The 26,208-nt window shown below is 31.9% G+C and overlaps 1 protein-coding gene and 1 long non-coding RNA gene across 3 annotated transcripts; one reads left to right on the forward strand and one right to left on the reverse strand.

Annotated features, from left to right (window-relative positions):
* Window positions 1-349: 349 nt before the first annotated feature.
* Window positions 350-6,598, forward strand: LOC115968284 (serine/threonine-protein kinase SRK2E). 2 transcript variants are annotated; one of them, XM_031087630.1, is made up of 9 exons: window positions 350-1,091; window positions 2,416-2,490; window positions 2,575-2,676; window positions 2,756-2,809; window positions 2,900-2,992; window positions 3,302-3,394; window positions 4,743-4,847; window positions 4,928-5,026; window positions 5,958-6,598. In XM_031087630.1, the coding sequence occupies exons 1-9, from the start codon at window positions 915-917 to the stop codon at window positions 6,249-6,251; spliced, it is 1,092 nt and encodes a 363-aa protein (XP_030943490.1). In that variant the 5' UTR covers window positions 350-914; the 3' UTR covers window positions 6,252-6,598. The 2 variants fall into 2 exon arrangements, with proteins under 2 accessions (XP_030943490.1, XP_030943491.1); XM_031087631.1 differs by having other exon boundaries at window positions 957-1,083.
* Window positions 6,599-14,428: 7,830 nt separating this feature from the next.
* On the reverse strand, window positions 14,429-19,098 carry LOC115967652. The gene is made up of 2 exons (XR_004086503.1): window positions 17,552-19,098; window positions 14,429-14,877 (listed from the first exon to the last, which is right to left on the reverse strand). It is a non-coding gene; the product is annotated as an uncharacterized LOC115967652 (long non-coding RNA).
* Window positions 19,099-26,208: the final 7,110 nt, after the last annotated feature.

A 26,208-nucleotide genomic window follows, 5' to 3' on the forward strand; every position in this document is an offset into this window, starting at 1 on the left:
AAAATATGCATTCGAAAAGTTTAGAGTACAAAGTATAATTTAGAATATAGTTTAGTATAGGAAAATTTAATTTTCTCTAGGAAAAAAAACCTTTCAATTTTAAAAAATACAATAGTTTTTAAACTTTATAACGTCAGTTCTATAACGATTGTTTCTAATGATTAGATTAAGACATCAACTAAATTGAAAGCCAAATCTAAGAAATTTTACGCACTAAGCTAACTAGAATCAACCTTTAAGACAATAAAATAGTAGCATTGGGCAATGGCTTAGTGAAATAATTAAGTAAACAAGAATACTCCTACTCCTACTCCTACTCCTACTCCTACGACATCATTGTCCACCGAGATAAAAAAAATATCTCTTTACCTTCTTCCTTTGCTTTCCTTTTGGATAAATCCACTGAAAGAAATAGATAGAGAAAGCGTGTAGTAGAGTATAGCTTTTTTGTGTCTTAGAGGGACAGACACAAAACACAAAGCACGCACGCACGCTCACTCACTCACTCACAGAAAAAAAGGTGGATGAGTTCACGAGCTGATGAGCTCTGTGTATATGTCTTTCTGCAACAAAAATCTCAGGAAGTGAAAACTCTCTCATCAGTACTCTCACGCCAAGTGTTGAGAGAAAGAGAAGTGGTTGAAATCTTCACGAGCTCCAACACTTCAATACCCATCTTTTGCAGTCTCTTTCTTCTTCACCCACCACCCACTTCCCTCCACCTCATCACCTCCACCACCGCTCTATCTCTCTCTCTCTTTCATCTTAGATTTCTGGGTTCTTTGTACTTTGCTCTCAAGTCTCAACCTTTGTTATTGTCACGACAAAAATGATAGTAATGTGAGAGATTTTTATAGCTTCAGTTTCAGCTTCAGCTTCTTTTTAAGTCCTTGTTGTTTCATAGTTTGAGAGACATGGATCGGACAGCAGTCACAGTGGGGCCAGGAATGGACTTGCCGATCATGCACGATAGTGACAGGTACGAGCTGGTAAGAGATATTGGGTCAGGAAATTTCGGAGTGGCAAGGCTTATGAGAGACAAGCAGACTGATGAGCTTGTTGCAGTCAAGTACATCGAGAGAGGTGAGAAGGTTAGTCTCTAAATTTCACTTTCTTTTTTAACTTTTTCGTTAATGGGTGTTTGAATTTAAGCTCAGTTTGATTATTGGATTGAGAAACTTGAGTCCTTTGTTATTATTTGGTGTATTTCATTTTGAGTTTTGAAGAAGTTGAGAGTGCTTTATTGGGTTTTTGGTTAGTTGGTTTATTGTCCATGGTAGTTGAAGTTGAGCACGTTTCTTTTAGAGGATATTGTGTGAATTTTTGGATTCTTCATATTGCTTAAATTTATTTGGAATTATTTCAATTTTGTTTCCGTTTGCATTCTTGTGGAATAAAAATGGTATGTTGGTTGTTGAGGATTAATGTGTTTCTTAATTTTCTTGTGTGATTTTGAACGGAGTTAGGATCAAAATTATTGCTATTGCTAGCTGTTTGAGGATTGTTGTGTGTGTGTGTGTGTGTATGGGGGTTAAATTTGCCCGGGATTATGCCCAAATATGTGTTTTTATTTAAATTTCACCTTGTTGGGTGTTTGTGCTGAGTTTTATGCATATTTGATTTTTAAGGATCAACAGAATTTTTTTAGAAGATTTTGCAGTCTTTTCTTTATGAAGTTTAGTCGTAGGGTCGATGTGTAAATTTGTTGAAATTGATTGTCTCTTTGGTTAATAAGATTTTGTGGGAAGGGGAAGAAAATATGGTACTTTGACAAGTTAAAGACGATATAACATCTGCACTCCATTTGGTTGTTGAGTGATGTATAGTTCTTGTTAATTTGCTAATCAAATTTAGTGAAATGCACATCAACAAGATGGTAATTGTGTTAGATTATGGATATTATCTGTATTCTCAGAGCTGAACTGGTAAAATTTAAATTTTAAGATTTTAGTTTCATGTCTCCCTGCTACATCCATGCATGTTGGTTCTTTTGTGGTCTCTAATTCGGGATTGAATTTTCACACTTTTAAGGGTTGGACTAAATAAAAATATGCATATGTTGGTAACATCTATATTTTCGCATTGGTTGTTTAATACCTGAACACTAGAAACTGTTATTAATATGGCACATTAAGGAATTTAGACAATATTAGTAAATTATTTTTTTGTTTGAGTTTCATCAATTATGCAAACCTCCTTAGACAGTGTTGTTCAAGTTGTATGCTAGTCACCTAGCATAAAGTTTTTATTTTTTTGGTTGGTGAGTTACATATACACCGTGGATTTTGAACACATGACATCACCCTTCATCCCATTACTGTAGGAGGAGGAAATGCCAGTTGAGCTATAGCTCATTGGTGTAGCCTCACATAAATTTATAATATTTATGAACTAGCTTTTATATTGTGTTAACAGATAGATGAGAATGTACAAAGGGAAATTATAAACCACAGGTCATTAAGGCATCCCAACATTGTCAGATTCAAAGAGGTCTGTTCAATTCCACTATATTATCATCTGTTCTCCCCAGGGAGTATTCTGAAAGTTAGTAACATTATGATGGTGCAATTATAGGTCATATTAACACCAACCCATCTTGCTATTGTGATGGAATATGCGTCCGGAGGAGAGCTCTTTGAACGGATATGCAATGCTGGGCGATTTAGTGAGGATGAGGTTCTTAACTGGCATGTTGATTTTGTTTCTGAACGCACCTGGGTTTATTTTTTAAAACGTATTATGTCCTGGGTTGCAGGCACGCTTCTTCTTCCAGCAACTTATATCAGGAGTTAGCTATTGTCATGCCATGGTATGTGAATTAAGTTTTCTATTTATAATGCAGTCTTAAATAATACTACTGTGTCTAATTTGGATTCCTTTCTCTGCATCTCTTATAAAGCAAGTATGCCATCGTGACTTGAAATTAGAGAATACATTGTTGGATGGAAGTCCGGCTCCTCGTTTAAAGATTTGTGATTTTGGGTACTCCAAGGTACTAATTTTCTTTTCTTGTTGTTGCCTTTATTTGTACATCTCTGGTGTGTTTTTGTGATTTGGAATCTCTGGTCTTTGCATTTGAAACTTACAGAAGCACACCATAGGCTGGTATTGATACATTTCCTGTGGTATTTTCCTGCTAGTGAGTAGTGATTTCATTAAGATATATTTGCCACCTTTGAACAATATGGTGGTTTGATGTATAGCAATTGGTTTCTCTTTGAATGTGCCATACCTTTTTTTTTGTTTGTTGCATCATTGGTTGTCAAATATGCATTTTTTTATTTTTGTCTTCTTTTCTTAGTCCTCAGTGCTGCATTCACAACCAAAATCAACAGTTGGCACCCCTGCATATATTGCTCCTGAAGTGTTACTTAAGAAAGAATATGACGGCAAGGTAATATTATTTCTCATTGACATGAATTGTTCTATTTAAAATATTGAATCTCATTCAATGTTTCATCATTATATTGTTTGTCACGTATTCTAGTTCTTTCTGAATGTTCTCATTTATAACTTGATTATCACGGCTTATCCAAATTTGCATTGTCATTCTGCAACCATATGCCTTGGCATCATGTTGCAACGATAACATAAGGTTAATCTGTTTGTATCTTAGTCTTCAGTGCTATAAAATTCAAAGTTTTGAGTTACTTTAACCACATTATAATAATTTTCATGAATGATAGGATCAAACTTTAACACTGAAGGCCTTAACAACTGCAGTTGCAATTATGAAAATTACAACTAGGTTCACCTTGGAAAATTTCAAAGCCATGACTATGGGTGACTAGCTCCAATGGTCAGATGAAGTGGCCTTTGTTTTGGCAATTGGCTACTTTTTTTGTTTGAAAAAGAAAAAAAAAAGGGTTTTTGATTGTTAAGTCAGCAGTTTACCAGGCTTTCTAAAGTTCAATTGTTTACACTGCTCAATGTAGATATGACTACGGGAAAGTAATTCCAAATTGTTTATATTCTCATCATAAGAGGTAGTACCTATCATCATTGCAGAAACACGCACAAACACTCATAAACAAAAAACCTGGACAAAAACGAAACCAATATTTTTGCTTTAAAATTGTATTCATTGTCATTTCATTTGCACTCAATATATGCTGTCTCCAGAAGACATGGGTTGGGGGGCCAATGGACTGGTTGAAGTACACTGGTAAAGTAATGTGTCACCAAAATTTGATGCATGAGAGAAGTTTTATATTTGATCTATTAAAATTTGACAATTGAGACAAGTTTTAAAGTTTATGTAGCAGGGGAGGTGGACAATAGGGCTGCTGACAAAGAACCTTCAACCGTAGAAATACCCTTTGGCATATTTTCTTCTGAAAATGTCAGTGATGAATTGATTAATTTAATAGTGTGTTTGACTTTTGCTTATTTCCAGTACCTTATTTGTACAGTGTTTACTTTATCAAAAGATATGGTTGTTGGTAACTTTTGTGTTAAATGTGATACAAAAAATTGAAAGCTAATTTATTTCAAAAAAGCTAAAAGTTAGATTATTTGCAAAAAATATGAGACAATAAATAAAAAAGCAAAAAAAAATTTAAGCAATACCCAAATGGACACTAATGTGATGTTGTGATTGTCTTCCTAACAAAATAACTGGATAAATATCATGTAATAGCATATAATTAATGGATGAAGTATATCTATTTTACCTTGCTCTCTCTTGCATTCAAAATAACAGTTTAATATATTGTACTAATATCTTGCTTCATTAAATTCAGATTGCAGATGTGTGGTCTTGTGGGGTAACCTTATATGTCATGTTGGTGGGTGCATACCCTTTCGAGGACCCTGAGGAGCCTAAAAACTTCCGAAAGACTATTCATGTAATTTATCGAGCCTTTTCATCAGTGATTGTATTAGGTCCACTGAAATGCTTTACTAAAATAATTGGATGTCTTTGCAGCGCATTTTGAAAGTCCAGTACTCAATCCCCGACTATGTTCATATCTCTCCTGAGTGCCGCCATTTGATCTCAAGGATATTTGTAGCTGACCCTGCAAAGGTCTGTGCACTTTCTAAGTACATGAGAAATTATATATGTTACTTTCTGCGGTACAATTGCTACTAGTCCTTTCCTTCTGGCATTGTTACACATTTATGTCATTTGATATTAGATTTAGTTGTTAGTATATAATTCAAGAAAAGTTATAGTGTGTTTATTTCTTGCTTGTCCTCTCCCTTGGTATGTTTGTTGAACATTAAATAGGTTCAAAGTGAAGATCTTCAATAAAATTAGCATGCATAAGCATGTATACAAAACACACACCTAATTCTGCCTTCACACTGAAGAATTTAAAAGATGCAGAGTGGCTACCAATCATTTCATAGGCCATAGGCCCAACTGGTTCTCCCACCTGTTTGTGTAGAGTTAATGCAGTAAATAATACAATGTGAAGTTAGCAGCGTTACCACAATGTTTTAAGCATTTATAAAAGTTGATTTTTTTATTCAAAAGTGATATTATTTCTCACTTTTAAAGGATGCATTTATCTCCACCCACTAGGATTTTTGACCCTTTCCTCTCTTGCTTCTTCTTCATTTTTCTCCCCATGCTTCAATTACTAATAAGTTTATTATTTAACAAAAAAGAATTTATTATTGTTATAGGGTAGAAAAAATTGTGGTAATTCTAAATGTTCACTACCCGCCTGACATGGGATCATCAATCATTGATGAAGTTACATCATGCATGATTGTGGGAGTTGGGCCATCACAGATGCTCTTAATTCTAGAGTAACTAACTGTAGTTATGCTTCTGATTCTTTATTTAATTGCAATACTTATCCATATTATCATATTTCAAGTATATGCTGCTTTTCTATATAGTAACTATATTTCTTTCAGCTTTGTTAATCTTTGTGCTTTATATTCTGTACCATGCTGTCCCTGATTGACTTTCTAATTTGAGTTCCCATGAATTCACTTGGGAACAGAGGATAAGTATTCCTGAGATAAGGAACCATGAGTGGTTTTTAAAGAACCTTCCAACAGATCTCATGGATGAAAAGACAATGAATAATCAGTTTGAAGAGCCTGATCAACCCATGCAAAGCATTGATGAAATCATGCAGATAATCGCTGAGGCTACCATTCCTGCTGCTGGGACCCCCAGTCTCAACCAGTATCTGACTGGCAGCTTGGACATTGATGATGACATGGAGGAGGATCTGGAGACTGATCCTGACCTTGACGTTGATAGCAGTGGAGAGATAGTCTATGCAATGTAATGGGTTCGATTTTCTGCCGCGGTTGAGGTGGGTGAGCTGGGAAGGCCCATTTCCTTAATGAAGTTAATATTCATCTACTGGGTTTTGTTTTATGCGGGTGTGAAAGATTAGAGGAAAAACTTTTACAACTTTGCAATGGAGGATTCTATGGATTGAAATTTGTACATGTCAATGTGAAACTGTTCCTCTTGTTTCTGTTCTGTGTATCACCTTTTCTAGTGATGTATATGTACCTCAAATTTGTAATTTTATGCTTTTCCACTTTCCAAGTGGAATGTGTATGGCACTGTGTAACACTTAAAAGTAATATGTCAATATATGCCAGTTCTTAGGATTTGTTAGACGAATTTGTTTTTGTTTGGTTTATTTTGTCTGGAAAATAAGCGCTATAATCTGTAAGCAGTAGGAGATTGGTTTAATATATTTCTCGAGGAGTCGAGCTCAAGTGAGAAATGCATGCGTGTCTAACACCACCTCTATTGATTCAAGATCAACTAGATTAGCAAAAATACTTGGCAAGGAAATGGGTCATACTTGCAGTTGCATTTAACCCCCAACTAAAAAGCCAACACCCCCATATGTAAAAACTCTTGTGGTCTGTTTAGATGCCCGAATTTGGCTATGGATTTGGATTTGGACTTTGTTTGAGACCTACAAATCCGTTGATTTGAAAATTTTGGCAAATCTTCCCACAAATCACTTCTTCTCCATCCTTCCTCAAGCTGCAATAACGCTTAAGCCGAAACCACATTGGCATTGAAGTTTGTCTCTTTTAAGTTTGTGGCTTAGTCTCCAACTTTTTTTTTTTTTTTTTTTGGGCTGTGTGGGTTTCATTTGGATTTGTCTACCTGGGTCTGTATCTATTGGTAAAGCTGGGACTTGGGAATGGCAATGCTGTTGAGATTTTTAATTTTTTTGGAATTATATTAGAGGTTAGTGAACTGAGTTGGACTAGTATTGTTAAAGAATTGTTGGATTTTTTAAAATGTTTTTAGAGTTCAATGTTGGACTAATTGAAAATGCAAATAATGTGTTTGATGAAATGACTTTGTGAGCATTGTGTGATTTAATGACCGAGATGACTTTGATATCTTTCTCCATTTACTATGGTTACTAGGTCCTTAGAAGTATTTTGTTTGTCCAAGCTAGGTGGCTGTTTGTGTTTCAGCTGAGCTGTGTATGATATTTTTACTTCGATTATATATTTTCTTTACATGAAAATTTTACTTTTGTCTTTTGAGCTTTTGTAAGATCATGTATTTTTTGAAAAATTTGCCTGTGTTTTCCGTATTATGTTTCTAATAGCATATTTTCAAAAGTGAAAAAATACAATTGAGTTGAGTATTTAGTAGTATTATGTGTTTTCAAAAAAAAAAAAAAAAAAGTATTTTGGGTCTTGTCAACATCATATAGGTCCCACAAATTTCAAGACAATTACAATAATGCCACTCAAAACTGTTACTGAAAATTGTTCTTGAAGTGTTTCCAAAACACAATGTCTAAACACTCTAAATTGAGAACAATAACTCAAAGACTCTTTGTTAAACTTTCTTACCAAACTTTTTTTTTTGTAACATTATTTTAACTTTCGGATTGAACAAACCCTAATTCTCTCTTTATCACTTTAAATGAGAAACAAAATATATTAGTAACAAAACTATTTAATCAGCTAGATTCTAAAAGCAAAATTTAGAGTTTAAAATTTGTATCTTCTAAGAGAGTTTACTATTATATCTCTATAGGCATTGTTTGATCACTGTAATAAAATAAAATAAAATACAAAACAACTATAAATAATTCATCATATGCAAATATTTCTACTAGTTCAGAGGCTCCTGTTACGGTGAGAGAATGTAGTCTTAAAAAACAATAAATGGCCATGGGAAAGAGAGGTTGTAATTTCTTGCAGCCTCTTAACTATTACTGTTTCCAATTTAGCAAAGCATGGAGATTGGACATTCCAATCTTTTTCATCTTTAACAATCAAATGCTCCAATTCATTGCAGTCTTCTATTCTAATAAATTTCAAATTGTATAAGCTCCAAAAAAAAATGTGGCTGTCAAAAGAGTTATCAATTTCATACGCCCAAAAACTCCTTAACTCTCAAGATTCTTAAGATTTAGATGTTCCGCTGTACCCTTCCATATGCACTTTAGTTCAAGTTGACTGTACAAGTTGATCTTACTCAAACTTGATAGCAACACATTTTGTTGTACTCTATTAAATAGCCCTTTGAGATTAAAACACTTATTGCAATCCTTCACCATAACTAATATCTAATTTTTCCAAACTTAATAGACTTTGCATCAAAATGACAGAAACTCAATCCTAATCTTCCGCATACAAGAGCTGTAATTTCTGAAAAGTATATACCAATTTCATTAAATTGGCTATTTTTAAATATATCTTTAAATAATATATTTTAAGAAATGCTGCACAAGTTTTAACAAGAAAAGGAGTTGCAAATTGTAATATATATATATACAGTACAAAATAATATATACAAGGGTCTGATTAATATATGTCCTCAGGGCATACATTAATCATTCAATTTAGAAAATTTTTATAAAAAATTGAAAAAGTTGTCAAAATATCCCCACACACGGCCATATTTTAATATGTATCCCACAAATCAATTTACCAATATTAAGAAATACCTTTCTCCCATTATTAAATTTAGGATTCAACCAGTTGTAGGAACTCCTTATTCATGACATGAAATTATCAAATAAAAACATCAACATTAAAAAAAAAAATTGCAAATGTAAAATATTTAAAGAGTAAAAGAACGAACACAAAACAAGTATTTGTCACTAATTTAAAATTTTTAAATATATAGCAAGTAATAAATTAAAAAAAAAAAAAAAAATACCATCCAAGAGATTACCGGCGAATAGCATTTGTATTTTTTACACGTCCAAGGGTGATTCAAAAAATCTCCAAATATATATATATATATATATATATATATATATATATATTTGCAAAAACATATTAAAAAATACGGAATATTATAGGAAATCCAAATCACACATGCCAGTATATGAATGCACATATACACACAGACAACATAAACAAAAGCCTTATCCCCTTTCATAATGTTCTTTTAGCACCCAAACAGAAATTTTTGGGTATCATTTCTCGGCAAAGTAGAAGAATATAATGAAAGCCTCATGAAATATTAAGCAAATAGACATTTAGAAAGCAAAATTCAATTTGAAAAATAAAACAAATAGGAAAGTGAAAAAAAAAAAAAAAAAAATTTGTGGACATTAAACATGTTGGGATGAAACTCATGAGAAAAGCAAATAAAAGCAGTAAACAATTAATAAAAAAAGGAAGTATTCTGTCTTAGCTTACTACTTGCCTTTCATTTTTAACAAATAAAATTAAACATGTTCCCTTTTTCTATTGCTAATTAATCTAAATCCATTTTTAAATCTTTTAATGGCACAAATTTTTTTTTTTTTTTGAGGAAAGAATGGCACAAAACATTGTTTAACAAATTTTAAATAACTCCAAACCCAACTACCCAACAGTATCACATATCAAGCCAAGACCCTTGTAGGCTAGTAGCTCCACTTGCTAGCAACTCTTGCTATTTATAAAAAGGCATTTAGGATTCACATCCCTCCACCGCCTAATTATCAATGAATCAAAAAAGAAAAATCACATATTAATGAAATTTTATTTGCTTTAATCTAGAATTATCTGTATCTGTGTCACCATCAACCAACGCTACCTTCTAAACTTACAGAATAAGGTTCCAAGTGCCTTCATGTTTGAGTAGAGTGGTTCAATGATGATAGAACAATTAGACGGTAATTAGTAATAGTGTGAACTAATGTAATAATTTAGTATGTAATGTAACAAAAAATAAGTGCTATGATATTACAACCAGGACATTTAAATTAAGACCCTGCTTGTAAGATGGGTTAGATTCGTATTTGAGAGAATGGTGAAGAAGAAATGTTATAGTAAGAAGATGGGAGAGGATGTTATGTTAGAATTTATAGAAGTGGAGATGCGGATGAAGATTGGAATAAGTGGTTGTGATCCTTTGGGGGGTTTTGCTGGGTTCAGATGAAGCAGGGGGCTATATAGTAAAGGGAAAGTGGTGAAAATCTTACTTCAAGTCACTATTCACTATTCTTAAAAAAAGTCATCATTCACTAGAATAACCTTGATAATAATATAATACACTAATTTTTCACAACTTAGTCCACGTTTTTTCAATTTCAAGGATGTGTCATGAGTGTATACACTTCAAACATGATATATCATTTTTTTTCTTTTTCTTTTCTTTTTTGGGTAAGATGAACAAGACTTTCATTAAAAACTAAAGAGCAAAAGAAAGTGTAAGCGATCTGAGGATACTCTGGTAGAGTTTAAACTAAGTAATAACGAAACATCTCCCCGGGGTTCTAAGGAAACAACAAAATCCTGGGGAAGCAAAGCTCCCAGTAGCAATGCTTGATTTGAAGTTTTGAACCATTGGTATTTTCCTTAGGCCGATCTTGCAATCACTAATATACCGTGTGAGTGGCCTTCATGCTTCTTTAGAAGATCCACAACCAACTTCGCATCAAGTTCAATGATCAATATATCATCTTTGTTTGAACAAACAATTTAACACTATAAACATGTGGTGGTTTGTCACCAGCTCTTTATTTTTTATATTCAAATAAGTTAGAAAAACTAAATTATACTAACTTGGAAAGAGAATTATAACCAATAATAGTATAGTACATCTAAATCAGAAACTCACTAATTAATAATAATTTACTATGATTTTGTTAAAAAACCATAATAATTTATGATAAATATCACAAGATAAATACTCCCTCTGTCCCACTTTGTTCGTCCTATTTGAAAAGTCAAACTTTTTAAGGAAATATCATTTATTGTTTTGTCTACCTTTTAAAAATGTATTAGTTTCCAAAGCTACCGTTAAATAAATTTATCAAAAATTTGAATTAGTAAATTAATAGGGGTATAATAGGAACATTAGTAAATTAATTACTTTTATTTCTAGAAACAGGACAATATTTTGGGACATCCCAAAATAGAATAGATGACAAACAAAGTGGGACGGAGGGAGTATCACAATACCACAAGCTTATGAGTTATGAATGATGCATGTCTTTACTCATTTCTTGATAGGAACTCTTTTGGGACATCCCAAAATAGAATAGATGACAAACAAAGTGGGACGGAGGGAGTATCACAATACCACAAGCTTATGAGTTATGAATGATGCATGTCTTTACTCATTTCTTGATAGGAACTCTTTTGTAAATCTATGCATGGTTTTAAAATATTACCCCTATAAATTTGTGGTTTTAAAAACATTCGAATCAATTCATGCATAAATTCTTATTTATTTTTAGCATAAAAACTTAAATTTTCTATTTACATAACCACTTTTCAAAAATGCCTAATTATTTATTCTAAAAGTTATTTTAATAAAATATTTATTTTTCATTCTCATAATCACTTTTTTTAAACTTCTACATCACTCACACATGCATACACACCAACCAAGTGAATTAAGAAGTCAGTAAAATATACTCTACCCATAAACAATAGTTATGTAAATTTATATGGATATTCATAATTAAAAATAAAATAAAATAACTGATATGGGTAATTATTTTTGGTTGATTGATCAAAATTTTACATTTTACATTGATTGTTGCAAGTGTTATTACAGTGTACAGTCGAAATCATTTTAACAAGCCAAGCCGCTGGAGTAAAATAGTTGTGATGTGGTCATAAATGGTGAAAATGACTCTTGCATCTAATTTAACATTCGAAATAACTACGAATATGTGCAACTGTGCAAGTTCAACAGCCAACTTAATCAATTAGTTGTTACTCAAAATAATAATAATAATAATCAGTTGCACAAATTTTAATACTCTCACCAGCCCAAGTTTCATTAATTTCGAATTAGTTTATGCAGGAAAAAATATTAAATCTTGGGAAAAGAATCTAATTAAAACAATTTAAAACATGAATAAGTCTTGTGTCATATAAAGTGGCACAAGAAATATCATAACTCACCCATGTGGTGAGTTGTGGTTGGTAAAGGAGTGGTAGTGGACCTATGTGGAGATATTCCTCCACTAACCATAACTCACCACATAAGCGAATTGTGATATTTGTTGTGCCATTTAAGTGGCACTAGAAGTACTCTAAAAACATACCCAATATAGCTCTTTGGATTAGAGGCATTTAATTTTTGAGCCAAAATCTTGTACGGAAATTCTTGTATGGGTCAGAGGCATTTCCACGGACTTAGCTTCTGTCCAGTGACCAATGGTCACTGGACACGTTGGATACGCGACACATGTCCAAGACTGGACACATGTCACGTATCCAACGTGTCTAGTGGCCCGAAAACTTGCCCCATTTCCATCTTTTGTCCCATATTATCTTTGAGCATGTCATTTTATTTTCTTTTTTAGATAGATAGAATATTCTCTAGAAGTACTTTTTTTTTTTTTTTTTTAAGAAAGTAGAAGTACTTAAACATGAGTGCTAAATACCCATAATTGAGTTGATATTATTCAGAACAATATTAAGTTAAAATTTAATAAATATTTTTTATACAAGTTTATTTCATTAATTTCGAATTAGTTTATGTAGGAAAAAATATTAAATTTTGAGAAAAGAATCTAATTAAAAAAATTAAAAACAGGAATAAGTCTCGTGGAACAAATACCGCAACTCGTTCATATGGTGAGTTGTGGTTGGTAAAGAGGTGGTGATAGGCCTATGTGGGTACGTTCCTCCATCAACCATAACTCATCATATAGACAAATTATGGCATTTGTTATGCCACTTTAAGTGGCGCTAGAAGCACTCTAAAAACATACCCAATATAGCTCTTTGGATAAGAGGCATTTAATTTTTGAGCCAGAATCTTGTACGGATTCTTGCATGGGTCAGAGGCATTTCCATCTTTTGTCCCATATTATCTTTGAGCATGTCATTTTATTTTCTTTTTTTAGATAGGTAGAATATTCTCTAGAAGTACCTTTTTTTTTTTTTTTTTTTTTGAGAAAGTAGAAGTACTTAAACATGAGTGATAAATACTCGTAATTGAGTTGATATTATTAAGAACAATATTAAGTTAAAATTTAATAAATATTTTTTTATACAAGATAAAAATTTTATTATAGTCTAATCAAAGTGTACGTATGTAAAGCTCCCTCTTGCCTTCCACAACTTCACGAGTATTTATTTATAAATTGTAATGTATATTTTTCAAAGTAAATACACTTATTAATAATTTATTAATATGTAAGCATAACAAGAATAAAGATTCAAACAATCTTGCGAGAATAAATGAACATTGATACATTAGAGCAAGAGACATAAAAGCCTTTGTGAATTAAAAAAAAAAAAAAATTGAAAAACGGTTGAACCATGCACGAGAAGCTTGATTAAAAGCCAAAGAGTAGCGATAGGGCTTGGCTTGCACACATGAGATTTTAGGATTAGTAAAACTAGAAGGGATAAATCAATAAGCAGTGCATTATTTTAAGATGTTCATATGTGATTTCTGAAAATTATGATGATAATCATCTTTATCACATGAACACATGAATTAGAGTTTTGTTATTCATATGTTCTTCTTCTAACCAACATTTACATGGAAATTTGTTATTCATATGAAAATTATGATGATAATGGAGGATTCTATGGATTGAAATTTGTACATGTCAATGTGCAACCGTTCCTCTTGTTTCTGTTCTGTGTATCACCTTTTCTAGTGATGTATATGTACCTCAAATTTGTAATTTTATGCTTTTTCACTTTCCAAGTGGAATGTGCATGGCACCATGTAACACTCTTAAGAAAGTAAGAGCATCCACAGTGTGGAGCTATTTTTTTTAGCTATTTGACACTACAAAAGCTATTTTATCTATTTTACCTACTCATTTTACCAAGAGTTCGGTTAATGTGTGCCCTAAGGGCACACATTAAGTTTTCTATTTTTGGAAACATTTTCTCGGAAATTGAAAAGGCTGCCATTACTTTTTCAATTCTCGAGAAATTTTTTTCCAAAAATGGAAATTAATGTGTGCCCTTAGGGCACACATTAGTAAAATCCTTTTACCAAATATCCAGTAGCAGTGGATCTATTTTAGTTTTCAACGTAATAAAATAATATAAACATCACAATAAAATAATATATCTACTACAATAAAATAATACATACAACTAAAAAAACACCACATCTATGCACAATCCACAACCACTGCCAACCAAGAACAACCACCCACAAAAACCTTTTAGCCAACCACATCCACCTCCACCCCCACTCCACCAACAACAACCTCTATGTGACAACCACAACCCATAGCAAGAAAAGAAAAAAAAAAAATCAAATCAAATCAAACCCAAAATAGATCAGTGATGAAGATGAAGATCCGTGTGAAGATGAAGATCGGCGACAAACCACGACACCACCAACCTTGTCGGACTTGCTCCTCCTCACCAGACGGTCATGACCCGGGTCCGAAATTTCGTCTTCCGATTCATCTGTGTCAGTTTCAGGTTCTGGAATGGTCGAGTTGGACCGATACAGAACCGATAGTTTGAGAGTTTGATGATCTGAGGAGAGAGGGTAAGAATGAGTGCACAACAGGCAAAATGAGCAAAAAGAGAAAGAATAAAAAGAATAAGAAAAAGTATTATTTTAATAAAGGTAATAAGAAAAAGTATTATTTTAATAAAGGTAGGAATTAAAATAATATTTTAACTTTTAGCTTCACCTTCTATACAAAGCCAAAAGTAGCTTCGTACGGAAGCTTGAAACTAAAGGGGTGTTTGGTACACCTATTCAAACACACATTTTCAGCTTTTAAACAACATTACATGCATTTTCATAGACTTTTTCACCCACACGTATTTCCACACATGTTTTCAAATAATAAAACACATGTTTTCAAGCACATATACCAAACACCCCTTAAAATTTTTTAGCTTACATACACTGCTGTGAGAGCATTTTTTGTGTTTTGGTGAAACTAGCTTCACTATTGCTAGTTCTCTAATATGTCAATATATGCCAACATTTATGAGTCTTTTGGCTAAATATTGCAAAAAATAGAGTTTATTGTTGTTATAGGCACTGTTCAAAGTTATTTAGCAAAATGAGGAGAAAGACTGAATGTTGCCGAAATTGTAAGAAAAAGTATGAGAGAGGAGAAAGTTGAGTGATGTGATTGGGAGGGAGAAACAAATGAATTTCGGTAATGAGATTACCGAAATCCTTGTCCTGCCCAAGCTTTGCCTGTGAAGTGCCCCAGTGCATGCTGGGGGGAGTGCCCGAATGGTTTACCAATTGTGGCAACCAAGTTGTTGAAATTGTAGGGAATTGAGGAGAGAGAAAATATGAATTGTGGCAACCAAGTTGCCGAAAATGGGAGGAAAAAAATAGTGATTGCCAAAATCTGGGAAGGAATTAAAAAAAAAATACTACGTCCACAATGTTTTTACAACATTTTCACAACAAATCACAAGTGATTAGTTGTTATTAGTTCAAATTTGAATTTAACACTGAGATTACTTTTTTAATCCAACAATAATAACCAGTAACAATATGTCACTTAAGATTTTTTGTAAAAATGGTATGCACATATCATTTCTCAAAAAAAAAAAAAAAAGGGTGGCAATTGATTTGTGGCAATGGCATTGCCGAAATAGAGGGAAAAAATAATTGTGAGAATGAATTTGTGGCAATGGCATTGCTGAAATAGAAGGGGAAAAAAAATTGTGAGAATGGATTTGTGGCAATGGCATTGCCGAAATAGAAGGGGAAAAAAATTGTAGGAATGAATTTGTGTCAATGGCATTGCCTAAATAAGAGGGAAAAAAAATTGTTGCAATTGGTTTGTGGCAATGGCATTGCCAAAATGGAGGGAGGAAAATTGTGGGAATGAATTTGTGGCAATGACATTGTCGAAATAGGAGGGAAAAAAAAATTGTTGCAATTGGTTTGTGGCAATGACATTGCCGAAATAGAAGGAAAAAGAAAAAAAAAATTGTTTGATTTTTGGCAATGGCATTGTCGAACTAGGAAATTGGAGGAGAGAGAGAGAGAGCGGTTTGAATAAAAAAAATATAGTACACATATTTTTATTCTTCAGTAGTTTTTTTGACATGTTTTGTGTGTATGTCATGTTCCTTCCTTGTATTGTAAGTGAAGAGTCAATCAATCAATCACCTCACCTCTTCATTTGATTCTTATTCTCTGCTTGAAATATATTCATTGATAAAAAAAACAAAAAAGAATCTCTAAGATAGATTTAGGCGTGATATCAATAGGTGGTTTTATTGGGAATGATCAATGGATATATTTCAAACAGAGAATAAGAATCAGATGTAGAGGTAAATTGTGCTAGCCATTCCATTGGTATCTTATAAATTAGAATCACCGAATTTTTCATTTTTGATTTATTTCTTTATTTTCTAAATGTTCCAATTAGAGAATTATTTAAAAATTGTATTTTCCTATTTTCAAGAAGCTAATTTTGTTATTAAAAATTGAAACATGTAATTTACATATCAATATAATATACAAAGGAGTTTATTTATTTATATACTTAAATTGTTTTGTTTAATAGCATCCCATAAGGAAATTGACGAGTTGATACATAAAATTTTCCTTTGTATTTGCGAGCAAATTGTAGACCGAAAAATTCAAATTCACATAATAAATTGTGAGAATAAGAATTCTCACCATTTATGTTGTGAATTTGAATTTGGTCATTCACTATTAATTCACATATACTAAAAAATTTCTATCTATCAAAATCTCTTCATGCATGAGATTAAGCAAAGCAGAGTTATAATATATAAAATTTGAGTATATTAATTGATGTGTATTTTAGACGACTATAACATTCTCTAACTAAGATTTTTATATATGTTTTTTTATTATATATTTTTTAAAAACTAGTTTTTAAACAAATTGTCACAAATTTATGCTTTTTGTATAAATTTTTAAACAAGTTTATGCTTTTTGTCATAAATTTTTAAATAAAACTAGTTTTTCTTGAAAATATAAGAAAAGTTCTATATGTACCATAGTTAGAGAATAACTCCTGAAAAAATTCCTAGATACGGAACAAAATTATTATTGGAACTTCTTCTCATGGAAAAAATGAAAATTACAAAAGTAAATGGGGAAAATGTGGAAAATAAATGAAAAATAATAATTGCTAATTTTAAAATACAATTTGTAATGGAAGTAAAATATAAATAGAAGAAAAAAAAAACATACCAGATAAAAATACAACCGCTACCAGCTCTGAAAAGTAAAACCTGAAATCATAAGAAACTAAGTGAATAAAGTATAAACTGTAAGATAAAAAATATAAATCTGAGAGAAAAACAGTTTAAAGGCTCTTCAACTGTTCAAGAGCATTTGATGGTAATTGAGGATGCACATCATTGATTCATTATGACTCTCAGCTACCATTAATTATATAAATTCCACTTCTTGTTTACTATTTTGATCAAATGGCAATTAAGTACTTTTTGACTAATATCTAATGTCTGTAATATTATAGTTTCAATAATTTGATTTTCATCTATGATCTATGGTATACTCCTGTTAACAATGTCATCTTTTCATCTAACCAATTGTCATTTATAGGTATATTTGAATGCAGTTTAATAAAAGTATTATCTTACAATTAATACTCTTTTTGAAGAAACATAATTCTTTTAAGAATAAAGTCCTCTGTAATATTAACCACATCATAGAACAACACACTGTACGTCCTTACAGCAAAAAGATATCGTTACAATATGCCTATTTTTAATTGTTTACATGAAGCAATTCAGCTAAAGCCAAATTCTCATCTCCCAAACTAAGAATAAATTCAAGATAAAGTTCAAAAATTATGTAAGAATTCAATTCTTGAGAACCAACAAAATGTTGGGAAAATGCACACGCCAAAAACTTCACACATTTGAATCTATTTTGAGACGCAATCATTTTTCTCGTTAGCACTATCATATTCCACTTTCATAAAAGCAGGAATTTCAAAATAGCTTAACTATCCAGCATTCACAAAAAACAGAGTCCCATGACTTCATTTTACTCAAATAAACTAAAACCATACAAAATCATAGTTAAAAACAACATATAGAACTTGAAAATAAAAACAAAACCAGCAAAAGATAAGATTGAAGGGATACCACCTCAGTTTAGCAGCTTTGAGATCTATCGTGTCAAGCGAAGAGGTGGTGGTGCAGTGAAAACAGTGGTGATAATAGGTGGCAAGTCGACAATGGTGGTGAAGACGACATGTCTTCCTTTCATTAGCAAAGTTACTAGTTGGCAATCATAAGAGGCGAGTATTTGCTGGTAATCTCTTGGATAGAAAATAAAAGTTTTATGGAGATTTTAAACAGGTTAATATTCTAACCCTACCCAAAGAGTACCAACAAATTCTCCTCTCTGATGAAGTTAACTCAACTTTGCTAACATCAGAAAGGCTGTTGCCTACACAAGTTCTTTCTCAAAATGACTATTAAAAGAGAAAAACTTATATAATGTTAGGAAATGGAGTACCGAGAAAAAACTGTGGAGTGCTTGGGGCGGTTGCTATGGTTTTTATAGGAGCTTGGGTATGGTGTATTTACGTTCTTTACCCTTAAAAACTGTACTTTAGAGGGTCTCTTTGGTCTAAAGCTTGGTATGTGTGGAGTTAATGAGCTGTAGACTAGTAGTTGAGAGCTGTTGTAGAATTATATTTTAGTGAAAATTTAGGAGGAAGAGTCCATATATGAGAGAGCCGTTTGTGATAGAGAGGAAAAGCTGAAAGAGTTTATTAATAAAAATTGAAGAGGTAGAGTCCAAACGAGAAGAAGAGAAAGCTGGAGGAGTATTAACGACACAGCGGACACGTATAAATTAAAAAAAAAACTATTTTACGATAAATTGTGATTAGCTATTTTAGTTTTTATTATAATGACTCATGAAACCGAATGCTTCAAACTGAGAGATGGCTCTTAACAATAGGAATAATGGGGTACTGAGATTAACCAATAAAAGAAAAACAAAGTTAATTAATTATTAATGCCTTTGGTTTATAGATTATGATTCTTTTTTTTTTTTTCTTTTCTTTTTTTTGAGAAAATAATTCCGTTCTCCGAATTTTCATTTTATTTTATATATGCTGATGCCTGATACCACTTTGTTTCTACTGTAGGTAATTGAAATGGTTGCCCATTCCTCTGGTCTACAACAGAGCAAAACTCAAGTCTAGCTTGTGCTAATATATGAGAGAGAGTAGCTTGTGCTAATATATGAGAGAGAGAGAGAGAGAGAGAGAGAGAGAGAGAGAGAGAGAGAGAGAGAGAGAGAGAGAGAGTAGTGATTCAACTATAACCACAGTGTGTTTGGATATCGTTTATTTTGCTGAAACTGAAAAATTATTGCTAAGAGAGAGAGAGAGAGAGAGACTAGTGATTCAACCATAACCACAGTGTGTTTGGATATCGCTTATTTTGCTGAAACTGAAAAATTATTGCTGAAAGTACTGTAAATAAAGGTAAAAGTTAGTTGAAATAGTACAGTGGGGCCTATGAATAGTGCCAAAAAATCCAGTGAAACCTATGAATAGTAACAAAAATAAGCTGAATAGTGAAATAATTTTAATTTTTCATTTCAATCCAAACACACTTAGTGTTAGATGCGCTATCCAATACGCCTGTGTTTCATTTCTGTGGCCCCATGAACACTGTTCATGGGATCCGCAACTTGGAAAAAATACAAATTTAATTTTAAAACTGGGTCCCATGATATTATTTACATATTTAAAAATTATTTTGTTACAGTGTTTTTAGTTTTCAGTAATAAGCAATATCCAAACAGACCTTTAGCATAAATTTGGATAGCGCGTTTTGCACGTTTCAATGCGACTGCATTTTTTTTAGTGGGTTCATGGCACAGTTCATGGGACCCACAAGTATAGAAAAATACAAATCTAACTTTAAAACTATGTCCCATAATACTATTCACACCTTTAAAAATTATTTTATTACATTTTCAACAAGGGTCCGGTTAATGTGTGCCCTTAGGATACACATTAAGCTTTCTGTTTTTGGAAACATTTTCTCGGGAATTGAAAAAGCTGTCATTACTTTTTCAATTCTCGAGAAAATGTTTCCAAAAACAGAAAGCTTAATGTGTGCCTTAAAGACACACATTAATGGGCACACATTAATAAAATCCTTTCAACAATTAACCTTTCTAAATACAACCTTTAAACTCTAATTTTGTAGGAGGATGCACCAATGGAAACCATGTCAGTCTTTTCCAAGGTGTCCTTTTTACCCGTGAGATTTGTTGCTTGGACCACAAGAATTAAGATTGGTTGCTGTTTGGAGCTCATTGGTGTTGGTGTTGGTGTTGGTGTTGTTTGATGAATTTGGTCTCTTTTGCGCAACAGCTTTATTCATGAAAAAGACAACAACTTTATTGAGCATCAAATACGGCTTTTGTGAATGGCTTTTCAGTTTCTTTTAGGAAGAGAGCCAGACATAATTGCAGATTTGTTAAGATCTGAGGGATCTTTACTATAGGGTCTTGCTAGCTAGTGGTCTAGTTTGTTGCCGGTTTTTTCCTTGTGTTTTGGTTCTTTTTGGTGCTTTGGGTGGTTGTACTGTTTCTTTGTTGTTTAATGAAATCTCAATCATTATTCATAAAAATAAAATAAAAAATGTCCTTTGCCACATTATTTTCATTGCCCCCACTCTTCATAAATTATTTTTTCTGACAAATAAGTGAATATATCACGAGTGCGTGTTTAATGATTATTTTTAAGATATTTGTTAATAAATTATTTTTTAAAAATTAATATTATTTTTATAAAAGATGTAAAAAAATGTCAAAAATATTAATTATTTCTTCTTTTTATATAAAAGGTTTTTAAAATTATTGTGAATGCTCTTGGGCTTTACAAACTACATACTAAAATAATACAGAATTTATTTACTTAGATGAAGACAATAATAATAACTTATTTTTCTAAAAAAACCACCAAAACTTTTTGGTTTTGTCCCAGAAATTTCTATCTCAAATATATAACAAAAAGGTGCACTACATCTCCGTTGCTACCTGCCTTGGATCCGAACACCATTCACCCGATGCATTCCTGATCCCATCAATTTTATTTTTCCTAAACCTTTGGGTGGCCTACTATGAAAGTATTTAGAATTTTTGTCCCCATGAATAGTCCATATTGCACGTGATCTCTAAAACCACATCCTTGTCTCTTTATCAAGAAGCTCATTCACCTCCTTCCTTAACCCTCTAAATAGAAATACTCTGTCAAAACATGAAAGTTGAGAGTATTGTATTGTACCTTACAAATCTTTTTTCATATGCCGTGCAATATTTGAAGCATTTTAGAGATTAAAGATCTTGACAAATAATAAATACAAAATATTGAATACATATACAAATACTTATTCATTTGAAATGCTAGAGATTAAAGATCTTGACAAATAATAAATACAAAATATTGAATACATATACAAATACTTATTCATTTGAAATGCTAGGGACCAATTTTGGCACAACTTTGTGTCATAACTCGCCACATGACAAGTTGTAATTGGTAAGAGTGTGTCCCCACATGACCCACTAACACATTCTTACCAATTACAACTCGCTATATGACGAGTTGTGACACAAAGTTGTGCCAAGATTGGTGTTCCTACCATTTCTCATTCCTTTGTGGAGGAGTATCTGTATATGTATTCAATATTTTGTATTTAGTGTTTGTCAAGATATCTGATCTCTATGACGCTTTAAATATTGCATGACATATAAAAAAGATTTGCAAGGTACGATACAATGTCTCAACTTTCATGTTTTGGCAAAAAGCATCTCTGCCTAGAGGGTTAAAGAATGAGGTGACAAAATGTCATCTCTAACATAATTATAAGAAACAATAACTATCTAGTTTTCTTCCTTGCATTCTTTGTTAAGTTGAAAAAATGTCACTTTTTGGTTAAATTATAGAAAATAAGCTGTATTAGTTGCAAGTATGCATACTTCATGTCCCATACTTGCAATTAATGCATCTATTTTCTACAATTCAAACCAAAGAATGTCATTTTTTCAACTACACAAAGAATATGGAAAAGAAAACTAGATATCGCTTGTTATAATCATTTCCATAATATTCAGTTTCCATTTCTTCACACATAACCACTATATTAAATTTTTTTTTTTTTTTTTTTTACAACTTATGAATAGTAAGGTTGCAACCTTACTATAAAGTTGCAATTTTTTTGTAAATATACAAGTTTGAATTGAGTGAATTTTTGCTGTGTTGAGTTGTAAAATAGCAACTTAGGCCCAACTAGTGCTCTAAGTGACAAGATAAGAACGGAGCTTGGGTAGAGCAAATCTGAACCTCTAAGATGACCTCACAAACTCCAGGTTCTGTGAAGCCAGAGTATGTGAAGTAATCATTAATGAGCATATTTATATCTATTAGAAATTGTATTAAGTTAGCAGTTAGCAATTATTTCCTTTCTTTATTTTCCAAATGTTCCAATTAGAGAATTATTTAGTTTTCAGTAGAACTTTTCCTACTTTCAAGAAGCTAATTTTGTTATTAAAAATTGAAACATGTAATTTGCATATCAATATATACAAAAAAGTTTATATATTTTTATACTTAACTCTCGTTTGTTTAATAGCATCCCATAAAGAAATTGATGAGTTGATACATAAAATTTTTCTTTGGTATTTGCGAGCAAATTGTAGACCAAAAAAATTCAAATTCACATATGGTGAGAATTCGAATTTGGCCATCCATTATTAACTCACATATACTTAAAAAATTCCATCTATCAAAATCTCTTTATGCATGAGATTATACAAAGCAGAGTTATAATAAATAAAATTTGAGTATATTAATTGATGTGTAAATTTTACATGACTATGACAAAAAGTTTTTGCTTTTTGTCACAAATTTTTAAACAAAATTAGTTTTTTATTTTAAAGATAAGAAATATTCTATAAAAACCATAGTTAGAGAATAAGTCATGAAAAAATTCCAAGATACGGAACAAAATTATTATTGGAACTTCTTCTCAAAAAAAAAAAAATTATTGGAACATATGAAAATTACAAAAGCAAATGGGAAAATGTAGAAAATAAATGAATAATAATTAATTGTCAATTATAAAATACCATTGTAATGGAAATAATAGATATAAATAGAAGAAATAAAAACATACCAGATAAAAAAATACATCCGCCACCGGCGCTGAAAAGTAAAACCTGAAATCACAAGAGGCTAGGTGAAAAAAGTATAAACTGTGAGATAAAAAAAATATGGATAATGTTAACGGGTGCCTTTAGAATAATAGTATCTATTTTAAGAAAATTTTGAGATAATTTTTATGAAAAATGAAAAAAATATACTCACGGTTCTTCAACATATATCTGAGAGAAAAACGGTTTAAAGGCTCTTCAACTGTTCAAGAGCATTTGATGGTAATTGGGGATGCACATCATTATGACTCTCAGCCACCATTAATTATATAAATTCTACTTGTTTACTATTTTGATCAAATGGCAATTCAGTACTTGGGAAATAATATCTAATGTCTGTAATATTATAGTTTCAATATTTTGATTTGCACCTATGGTATACTCCTGTTTACAATGTCATCTTTCATTCAAAAAGTATTATCTCACTTTTTGAATGCAATTTAATATAAGTATTATCTCACAACTGGGACTCTTTTGAAGAAACATAATTCTTTTAAGAATAAAGGCCTCTGTAGTATTAATCCCATCATAGAACAACACACTGTATCTTACAGCAAAAAAATATCGTTAAAATATGCCTATTTTTAATTGTTTCCATTTTCCAGTTACAGATGTGTGTTTCTAATTTCTAACAAGAAGTTTTTTTTTTGAGAAACCTAACAGGAAGTAATTCAGCGTTCAAAAATCATTTTAATAATTCAATTCTTGAGAACCAACAAAATGTAGGGAATATGCACACGCCAAAAAGTTTACACAGACAGAACTATTTATTCTCATTAGCACTATCATATTCCACTTTCATAAAAGCAGGCATTTCAAATTTCCAAATAGCTTAAATATCCAGCATCTACAGAAAACAGAGTCCCATGACTTCATTTTACACAAATGATCTGTTTGGCCTCACCGCTCCAAAGATCAAAACACTCATCTAACTAAAACCATACAAAATTCTAGTTAAAAACAATATATAGAACTTGGAAATAAAAACAAAACCATCATAATTCGGCAGCAAAAGATAAGATTGAAGGGATACCACCTCAGTTTAGAATCTTTGAGATCTGTTGTGTCAAGCGAAGTGGTGATGATAGGTGGCAAGTCTGTTGCCTACACAAGTTCTTTCTCAAAAGAACAGAGCTATTAAAAGAGAAACACTTCTAGAATGTTAGGAAATGAAGAACTGTTGAGAAAAAACTATGAAGTGCTTGGGGACAGTTGCTATGGTTTTTTTAGGAGCTTGGGTATAGTGTATTTACGTTCTTTACCCTTAAAAAACTATACAATAGGAGGTCTCTTTGTCTAAAGATTGGTATGTGTGGAGTAAATGAGCTGTAGGCTGGTAGTTGAGAGAGAGAGTTGCTGAAGAGTTTTAATGAAAATTTAAGAGGAAGAGTCCAAATGAGAGAGAGCCGTTTGTGATAGAGAGAAAAAGCTGGGAAGAGTTGAGTCCAAACGAGAAGAAGAGAAAGCTGGAAGAAATATTTTTAAAGAAGAATAATGGGGATAAGAGCAAGCTGCAGAAAATTTTACTACTACTCCCTCCGGTCCCTGCAATTACTTTATTACCCCACTTATTTACGCATCACTTTTTCAGTGTGAAAAAAAATAAACTGACTTGACACAACGGACATGTATACAAAAACTTACTACGTAAAACGCTGAAACCAAATGCTTCAAACTGAGAGATGGGTTCTTAATAATAGGAATAATGGGGTACTGTGTTTAACCAATAAAAATAAAAGTTACTTATTAATGCCTTTGGTTTATTGATTATGACTCTATTTTCCTTTTTATTTTTTTGTTTTTATTTTTATTTTTTGAAAAAATAATTCCCTTCTCGTTGGATTGGACAAATGCACCCAACCACAAGGTTCACAAAAGAGCAAAACTCAAAAAAAAATTTAATAGTACTGACAAAACTGAAAAAATAACATGAATCGTAAAAAAAAACAAAAATTATGGAAGGAAAGAAAAGTAAAAAAATTTTGTGGTTAATGGATACTGTGCACTGTCTATTAACACAACCCTTTATTTAATTGGGATAATGGATCCATTCGTATCTGTACCGTATTCAGATTTAATATTTTGTATTTATTGTTTGTCAAAATTTCTGATCTGAAAAAAGATTTACAAGGTACGATATGATGCTCCCAGCTTTCATGTTTTTACAAAGCATCTCTGTTTACTGATTTTTTATGATATCAATATTTGTTCTTCTGGGTCAGTTGCATTAACTTGCATTGAAGAGTCATCTTTATTTTTCTCTCCCTCTCATAATTCAGTAGCTAGAAACACAAGCACAACAACACAGCTCTCACTTTATTAACCTCTGTTTTTGGCAAAGCATCTTTTGCTTTTAGAAAAGCATGCATCTCTGCATGCACCTTCTATAAGAATAGAGTTTTCATGCACCGGTCAATTGAATGCTTTTCAAAATTAATATAACCAAACAAGCATGTTCACCAAAGATTGGTTGCTGTGTGGAGCTCATTGGTGTTGGTGTTGGTGTTGGTGTTTGTGTTGTTAAATGAATTTTGTCTCTTCTGCTCCAACAGCTTTATTCTTGAGAAAGACAACTTTAATGAGCATCAAATACGGCTATGTCAGGATCACCAGAGCACAAAGACGCAGTGGGA

The sequence above is a fragment of the Quercus lobata genome, chromosome 11 (assembly GCF_001633185.2).
Source record: "Quercus lobata isolate SW786 chromosome 11, ValleyOak3.0 Primary Assembly, whole genome shotgun sequence".
NCBI lineage: Eukaryota > Viridiplantae > Streptophyta > Magnoliopsida > Fagales > Fagaceae > Quercus > Quercus lobata.

Coding starts and splice junctions, on each gene's coding strand:
- LOC115968284 (XM_031087630.1), top strand. CDS start 915: ATGGATCGGACAGCAGTCACAGTGGGGCCAGGAATGGACTTGCCGATC. Junction 3,395..4,742: donor AGAAAGAATATGACGGCAAG/GTAATATTATTT, acceptor CATTAAATTCAG/ATTGCAGATGTGTGGTCTTG. Junction 4,848..4,927: donor ACTTCCGAAAGACTATTCAT/GTAATTTATCGA, acceptor ATGTCTTTGCAG/CGCATTTTGAAAGTCCAGTA.